This window comes from Mesocricetus auratus, unplaced genomic scaffold (assembly GCF_017639785.1).
Source record: "Mesocricetus auratus isolate SY011 unplaced genomic scaffold, BCM_Maur_2.0 Super-Scaffold_100007, whole genome shotgun sequence".
Classification (NCBI taxonomy): Eukaryota; Metazoa; Chordata; class Mammalia; order Rodentia; family Cricetidae; genus Mesocricetus; species Mesocricetus auratus.
The window spans coordinates 52,309,539-52,318,809 of NW_024429191.1; the positions used below are offsets into that span (position 1 = coordinate 52,309,539).

General features: G+C 37.8%; 1 protein-coding gene across 1 annotated transcript; it reads right to left on the reverse strand.

Moving 5' to 3' along the window:
* Positions 1-1,275: 1,275 nt before the first annotated feature.
* On the reverse strand, positions 1,276-2,220 carry LOC101832348 (olfactory receptor 1). The gene has a single exon (XM_040748002.1). It carries the CDS (start codon positions 2,218-2,220, stop codon positions 1,276-1,278), a length of 945 nt encoding a protein of 314 aa, XP_040603936.1.
* Between the last annotated feature and the right edge of the window lie 7,051 nt (positions 2,221-9,271).

A 9,271-nucleotide genomic window follows, 5' to 3' on the forward strand; every position in this document is an offset into this window, starting at 1 on the left:
GACAGTGAAATAAGTGTTGGCATTGTCCTTTCTGAGGGACAATGAAAGGAGCAAATTGGCCAAATGTGAAATCCTGGTTCATATCATGTGACACTAAGAGATTGGAAAATTTGTTACTCATTTCCTTTTGAAGCGGAAGAAACTGGAACAAAATTGCAGAATCATACAGGTTTCCATATTACTAGGGTTCACCCATAGACACTGAGTCATTGGGGAAGGTGTTGAAAATAAGTTCTTAGCCAATAAAACAATGATATAAAATGAATTATATGCATATATTAGTAAAGGAAAATATCAACCAGAAGGAAGGCATAATGGCAAATCAACTTTATGTATGCCTCTAGCTCCTTTTTTACTGATTTGTGGAAATAAGGATGCTTGGAAAAGCAATAGAAAAACAATGTAGACTTCTGTCTTAGCCAGGGTTTCTATAGCCGTGAAGAGACATCATGACCACAACAACTCTTGTAAAGGAAAACATTATTTGGGTCTGGTTTACAGTTTCAGAGGTTTAGTCCATTATCATTTTGTTAAAGCCTGGCAGCGTGCAGGCAGACATGGTGTTGGAGAAGGAGCTGAGAGTTCTACATCTTGATCACAGGCATCCTTAGAAGAAACTGCTCTACTGGGCATAGCTTGAATATATATATGAAACCTCAAAACCTGCCCCCAACAGTGTCATGCTTCCTCCAACAAACTCATACCTCTTCTAATAAGGCCACTCCTTCTAATAGTGTCAATCTTTATGGGCCAAGCATTCAAACACTTGAGTCTATGGGAGCCATTCCTTTTAAAACCACCACAACATCAAAATAAATAAATGATACCTGGTATTAAGGAATAAGATAATGCCAAAATTTGTGAACAAAGAACAAAAAAACCAGGCAACATAAGAAGTTGAGGTATTTTAATATTGCTGATATGTATACAAGTAATATTTAAAAAAGGATAGTAAGATCAAAGCAGAAATATGAACAAATGGTACAATCCTGTAATAACTTTGTTATCAGAAGGAACAGGAGTCCAACATAGTAGTGCATCTACACTATAATTTTTCTAGGACCACATGGGCAAAACAATGAGAAAGGTGATTGTGGTCCCTAAGACCCTCTCCCTTTGTTAAAGTACTTAGATAAACTTCTTAATGCAGTGGACACTTAGTATGACCTATGAACATGGTGGGATTTCATGGTGGGAAAATTCTGCAAAATATTCCATTGTTCTTATTAATATGTTTATGGTGTGAAACTTTTGTTAAATTTTCAAGTTTTACCATCATAAGTTTAGTTGAACTTTCTTTTTGCAAAAGATTCTTTCGAGAGCCCCCTTTATGTCTCTGTTCCTCAGGCTGTAGATGAAGGGGTTCAGCATGGGAGTCACCACTGTGTACATCAAAGACATGACAGTCTCCTTCACAGTAGAGTTATTAGAAGAAGGACATAAATAGAGACCAATGACTGTCCCATAGAACAGTGACACTACAGACAGGTGGGATCCACATGTGGAGAAGGCTTTATAGATACCTTTAGAAGAAGGGACCTTGAGAATGGAAGACACAATTCGTACATAGGACATGATGATAAGTGCAAATGGAAGGACAAGAAAGATGCTAACCACAATAAATATCACCACCTCATTAACATGGGTGTCAGAACAGGCCAGCTTTAGCAGAGCAGACATGTCACAGAAAAAATGAGGGATCACATTGTCGTCACAGAATGACACTCTGGCCATGAGCAGGGTGTGCAGCATGGCATGGAATGTGGTCAGCACCCAGGACAGCACAACCAGACTCACACAGAGCTTAGGACTCATGATGCTGGTGTAATGGAGGGGGAAGCAGATGGCCACGTAGCGGTCATAGGCCATGGCCACAAGGAGGAAGTTCCCAAGGTCTCCAAAAAACAGAAAGAAGTATATCTGTGCCAGGCAGCCTGCATAGGGGATGGATGGGTCTTGGCTCTGCATGTTTTGCAGCAATTTGGGCATTGTGACAGAGGAGAAGCAGAGGTCAGAGAAGGACAGGTTGCTGAGAAACAAGTACATGGGTGTGTGGAGATGGGAGTCCAGTAGAATGAGGATGATGATGATAAGATTTCCCAGGACTGTGGTGAGGTACATGACCAGAAACAGGGCATAGAATAGGTGCTGGTTCTCTGGGGGGATGGGCAGGCCCAAGAGGAGGAACTGGGTGACGACAGTTTGGTTCCCTTCCATCATTCTGTCTCAGGTACCTTTAAGAGAAAACATGGCATCAGCTTTCAAAATAAATGTGATCATGCCCTCCTATTAATCATTTGTTAAATGTTCAATGGTATGAATTCCCCCACCATGACAAAAATTGCATACACACTCCTATGCTTGTTACCTCTATAATATTGATGTTTGAGTATTTAGTTCTTTCTTCCATGATTTAATGTACATTACTTTCTAAATATTTCATGTATTTGTTTCTGATATACACAGTTCATTGATTTTAAAAACTTATCTGCCTAATTTGTAAATATTATTCTATGAATATTAAACAATAACAGTTGTCTTCTTTTCTGTTAGTATCTCACATGGCCATGGTGCTGAAGGATTATTTTTCTGAGCCAAATCCTCTCAAAATTCTATGTACAACTCCATGACAAACTTTGGATTACCAATGAAAGTGGTATCTTTTTACTTACAGATTATGTATTATATTGCTAATTAATTATCTTCTCAGGAGTACGCCATAGGAATTGCAGTTAACATATTCCAAATATGTTGCGGGCCATGCAAGGGGCTATGCCATTTGGAAATCATGATCATGGCTGGGCAGTCAGCAGAAATCGCACTCAGTGAGCCTTGGAGAGGCAGAGCCCCAACGACTATATGTCATGAGGATCTTATGCTGTCGTTGAGCATAGCTCTTTTTGTTGCCCTCGTTGTCACCACATCACTTCTAATCTATGGGTTATATGAACATTCTCTGGGGTTTCTAGCCCCTCACTGGACTTTGTTACTGGTACTTAGAATAATAGTGATTGACTTTGTCTAAGCATTGCTGCTGGAGCAGATTACTGATTCAGTCACCACCATCAGAAAGAATTCAGACATGTAGAACTGTGAGTAAGGTTAGGTTAAGATGTTTTTGTTAATGGCTTTCAGGCAGAAAATCTTGCGGGAACAATTTAGAAAGGCACACTTTTAATAGTTGAGAAAGGGACTTGTTGAGGTCAGGAAGCAAAATAATGGCAGCCTTACTATTGCAGGTTGATGTACCACTCTTGCTAGGATAGGTTGTTGATCAAAGGTAGTGATTAATTCCTTGCATCCACTTCTGCACTTAGCCTCTTGATATGATTTAATAAAACAAACATTTGATGTACCCTGAGAATTTAAAATAGAGATGATTGATTGTTTTTCACAAATAATAGTGTAGATTTGTGATTCTATTAATTTTTATAAGATTATCTTTTGAGTTAAATAATAAAATCATGGATCTTTTCTTTGTAACTTCAAAATGCAGCCTGGCAGCGAAGAGAACTGGCTGAGGAAATAAACATTGCTTGCTTACACTTTGTTAATCTATAACAAGTTGCATGGACATGAATGTACATGGGTTCTTGGGAATAATTTGTTTTTCACCTGCAATATTTAGAATGTTTAATCATGTGTTGGAAATAAGAAACATGATGTTTTTACTTGTACTCATTGCAATCATTCACTTAAAAATAGAACATAACCACATTGTAATTTTTGTATTGCTTGAAAGATTTTGCAGGGGTACATAAACTGTAAGGGAAAAATAGAGAAGTTAGAAAGAAGTCAACAGGAAAGAGGAAGAAGGGAAGCATCAGGGTAGAACAGAGCAGAAAAAAAATGGGGTAGAACAAGTATTATAAAGGGTAATGAAGTGAAGGAAAAGCTTTCATCCTTCAGAAAAGAACTCTGTGTGTTTTTCTTGCTAACTCTGTATCTCATTCCCAGTCTCTCTGACATGCAGAAGGCTTGACCCTCCACAAAAATACATCTTAATGTCACTCATCTCTCTCTGGACCTCCTACTCTCCTGCTTTTATAGCTCAGTGAGAGGAATTCCAAATTGCATCATGAGAATGTATTTAAAAAACCATTAATATATTTTACCTTCAATCTAGGAAGCCTGATAGATTCTTCTCTTTGTTTACTTGCTGCTCCTCCATGGCTTACCAGAAGACCATATCCATAGAACACTGTGACACCTTCTGTCTTGGAACATCAAAGCATATGTTTTCTTTGTGTCAGTTTCTGTCCTATCAAATCCATTTTCAATTTGTTTCATCCATACAGTGGCATCCTGAGATTATAATCTTGTGTTTTTTCTGATTATTGCTTCATGGAGATTATCATTGCTCTTTGGGAAAAGACATTATCTGTAGTATAAACATAGCCTCCTATTTTCATCCTATTCTGCAGTAAAGCCTTTGCTGGAAGTTAAGTATCTTGTTTCCAATATTCAAAACTTGCTATTCCTTATTACTATCACTCTTTGTTACCTGTATTTTCTCCTCCTGGCATATCCTTCATGCATATTAGGAGGTAGTTCCTTAATCAAACCTTGAACACCTGATGAGACCGGGAGAGTCCTGGTACCATGTTCCCAAGCAGCCCATCCTCTCTGTACTGCATTTGATGCCTCTGATCACTGTTTTACAGCTGATTTCACACCATACTGCAAACTCTGTGCAGAAAAGACTCTATCTGCCTTCATCTTGCATCAGGGCCAATACCTGGCATGAGGCTTGGTTGAAGCCAATACTTCCTGAATATATCCTGGCTGTGCTTCAGCCTCAGATTGATTCATTTAATTTTAAAGGCATAACACTTTCATTGCAATTCAAATATTCTTTAAAATATCTTTTCAGGATACAAACCTACTATATAACAATCTAGTATGAAAATTTTATATTCTGTGATGATTTTCAGACAAGATATTTTGTATTTCAACAATATGTGGGTAGGTTAGATGTACAACATTTTCTGTAATGTTAGTGACTAAAATATATTTTTATGCCTGTACTGACAGTGTTGTGGAATTTGATGTAGAAAAATGAACATGGAGATTTTTTTTCTTTTTTTTTGAGACAGGGTTTCTCTGTGCATTTGGAGCTGTCCTGAAACTAGCTCTTATAGACCAGGGTGGTCTTGAACTCACAGAGATCAGCCTGCCTCTGCCTCCCGAGTGCTGGAATTAAAAGCATGCACCATCACCACCCAGTTCAAGATTATTTCTTATAAATTACTGAAAATAAAAAAGAAGGATGTACTTGTTTTAAAAATCTCTGGGAATTTTCCTTCCACATCTGTCCAATTAAAACTGACTCATTAGGAACACCACTTTGGCCCTGATACTAGGTTTTGAGAAACATCAGTTTTAAGGTTTTTCTGAAGTTTCATTTCAACCTTATTAATATTTTAGTAGGCACATTTGAATGAAGGTTATCATTCACCCGGTAATGGGATTCATACAGTAAACTGAAGGATTTCAGAAAAAATTGTACTCTCCTGAAGAATTTTCCCTCCAGACTACTTAGGACTTAATAACTTCAATCTCTACTATTTCAGGGACTCCACTTTGCTAACTGTTCCTGCAGATAATGGGTTTATACACTTAAGAATGCCTTCCTGTTATATTTCTTCTGGAAAATCTTGTCTAATTATACTCAACTTGTCTCATGTTTGACAAAGGAAACAGAGGAGGAGTCTTAAGAGATGTGGGAGGTTTGGGAATGTAGCTCAAATGTACAACTCTTGCCTTGCTATGTGTGTAAAGTACTGCGTTTGATGCCTGGCATCAACAAAGAAAGAAACAAAGAAAGAAAACAAGCAAACAAGCAAACAAAAGTGGAAGCGAGGGCAGAGGAGGAGAGAGAGTCCGAGAGCCAGTGAGATAGACACAGAGACACCAACAGTGGCAGACAGAGACAGAGCAGAGACTGCACGAGTCAAGAACGAATTCTGGGGTCTTCACCCTGCTGGTGGTGCTGATGACATTCACTGTTTGCACATTTGAGTGTTACAGAGGGAAGAGACACATAGCAGAAACCACAACAGGTCATAATTCCGGTTTTTTTCTGTGAATGTTTGGGACCTTGTGGAGTAATAAGAAACCAGAGAACTCAACTAGAGTTATTGCCCCTTATGACCTAATGACTGTATCTTCTTCAGCTATCAAACATACAATTTTAGGTCTGTACAGCATATGAAGGTTTTAATGAAAGTGTTTCTAAAATTAAATATGCAAGTATCTCTTCACATAATAGTAAAGATATAGAAGGAATAGCCCCAGATCTTCTGAAACAAGTACATGCTTCTTTTTATATTTGCAATAATGTATGTAATAAATTAATCATTGTATTTATCTTTCCATATGAAGTTCAGTGATGCTCACTGAATAGAAGCACAAGGAAATTATTTTTAGTCACTAATATTACAGGAAACTGTACACCTGACCCACTCACATATTTTTCATAATCCAAAATTTCTTGTCTGAAATTGATCGCAGACACTGATTACACACTGGTTATGCCTCTGAAGTTCAGATTCTACATGGCAAATGAGCACACAGGTGATGTTAATAGTACTGTTTGAGGACTGTATTTAGGAACAATTGCATCCATTACTATTAAACATGTAGATTTTGAGCTCTGTCAGACAAATTTAACTATGGTCTTGGATATTTCAACTTGTTCACAATTTATTAAAGCTCTATAAATGAAGGTATGTTAGAGAAGATTTAAGAACCACAGAAGGTATGCTAAAGATAATGTAAGAATCAGCAGACTGGGCACAGTGGTTCATACCTAATCACAGCCTTGAAAGGCTGAGGCCATAATGTAACCTCAAGTTCAAAGCATACTAATGATGCAAAGTGGGTTCCTTTCTCAAAAACCCAAACAAACAATGTGCTGCAATGATATGGCCTTTGAGAACTTTACCTAAGGAACATTTGTAAAGAAGTCCTTTATTATTAAAGAGGTTACCAATGGTGTCCATGAAACAAAATACTTCAACAATAGCAAAGTCTTCAGGTGAAAGGGATAATAAATAATTTTAGCATACCTGAAAACTTGTGCTGGATAACATCATAAACCAATATCCTCAGGTTGTAGGAATAAGCTCATCCTTACCAGAGTACACAGGGTGATGCCATGATAAAAGACGCCACTCTCCGCTATTCACTGTAGACAAAGGTTATAACAAGTCCCATAGTCATTCCCTAAGTCTGTACCTCTGCTTCTCTCATATCCCCTTCTAGTCATCCTGAGCCTAAGAGGCTTTGCATCCCTGAGGAGTCCAGTAACTCATTAAAGACAGTAATTACCCAGGACCTCTGCAGGACCAGTTTTCCCAGAGTCCTACAGTGGTGACTGATTATCACCACCAATCACACATTACAATACTTAAGGGATGGTGGGCTTGGAGAGAAAATCATGAATGGATGTTTATTTGTTTATTTGTTCCTATGGGCAATTTTTTGTGGACTGGAGCGGGGGCATGAGGAAAAGAGTGCAAAAAATCCCTAGAAATCATCAGAGACCACACTTTTTGGCAGAATGCACATTAGATACAATAATTTTTCTAAAGAAGCCATAATGACTTTTATAAGACACAGTTTAGAAATGTTTCCAGGTAGCGAGCAGTCTGTCCGTATAACTTGGCCTCCTGTGAAACAGGCTATATGAAGAATAGGCATGTTGCTAGGGTAGATCAGACTTCTGTGACAAACTTCCTCTGTCTGCCAATAAGTTAAAGACAGGAATAAGACAAGAGCTGAACTGGCCCAGACCATGTTTAACTCTTATTTTAATTAACATATAAAAAAACCAGATTCCCACACCATTTGGTTACTCATGTTTTATCCTTACTTCTTTAGGAAAATGTTGAAAACACTGCATCACCATTCATCCAACCATTCTCTGTAGGCGTCACTTTATGTCCTAATGCCATGTCTTTTGCCCTGTCAATGGTCCTGAAGCCATAGACAATTTGTGGTTTCTAACTCCTTGACCAGCTCCGTGTATGTGGCAATTATCAGTTACATTAGGTTATGTACATTGCAGATGTTCATCTGAGGGATCTGAATTTTTTCTTACTGATCTTGTATTTATTGGTTGTTAGATATGATAATGATGTTTATTTTTGGACATGCAAATCTAATTTTGTGTAAAGGATCCAACAGGATTTAAATTACCCCAACATGAATATACATTTACTAGACCTTAAGACTCTACTCCAAATCTCTTAGACTTCAAGAACACTTCCCCAAAGTAGAAGAATGGAAAAAATTCAAGACAAAAAACCCAATAGCTTTCCTGCATACAAATAATAAACTTATAGAGCAGGAAATAAGGAAATAAAATCTCATTTACAGCAGTTTAAAAAATTACCTAGGTGGGGAAAGTTCTCAAAAATGAAAAATTTAGAAACACTGGAGAAAAAACTGGGGTAACCAACATTTAATTGGCTGTAAGTCCTGTTTGATAGGAAGGAATTTATTCCTGGTACTCTAAAACCTAATCATTTACCCATGGCTGGTGAGATCATGGATCTTAGAGGAGAACTTACTACTACTCTTTCCTAAACTAGTGTAATTTCTAGTTCCATTCAATATGCATATCCTTTTATTCACAGGTAAGTGTAGCTTGGGAAGCTATCAAAGAACCGTCAAAAATGAGGCAGACAGAGACTATTACAGAAATCCATGACTGGTCAAAATGCAGACAACAATTGGCTATGGTGCACCTAAGCCATATAGATATATCTACAATACAACTGCTACATCCCAGATATAGGGAACATTGTAGAATAGCTAGAGGACCAAGACTTATGCCACAAAATAGTATTTTCTTCATATGATAGAGATACTACACCTGTGAAATCTCAACAATGTGGCTGTATAAATAAGGACATCAAAATGACAGCATCAGCTGACATTCTAACAAGAATGGGGGAATATCATAAGGTCCCACCTTTTGATGAAAAGCTTCAGGCAATTAATGACTGCCAAGAGAGGGCAGATCATTTTTCACCAGGGATGAACCCCCAATCGGTTGGTTATCCAGTTCATGGTGGCCATCCCTACATGCATATATGTATGAGCAACTCTAAGTGGACTCAATAATTGACTATATTGATGTGCATACATACTTACATATATACATATACAACAATAATAAAGAAGTCAAGAATTTGGGAGGGAAGTTGGGAAAGTGGTGGAGTTGTGATGGGAGAAGAAAGGCTAGAAATGATGTAAATATAAT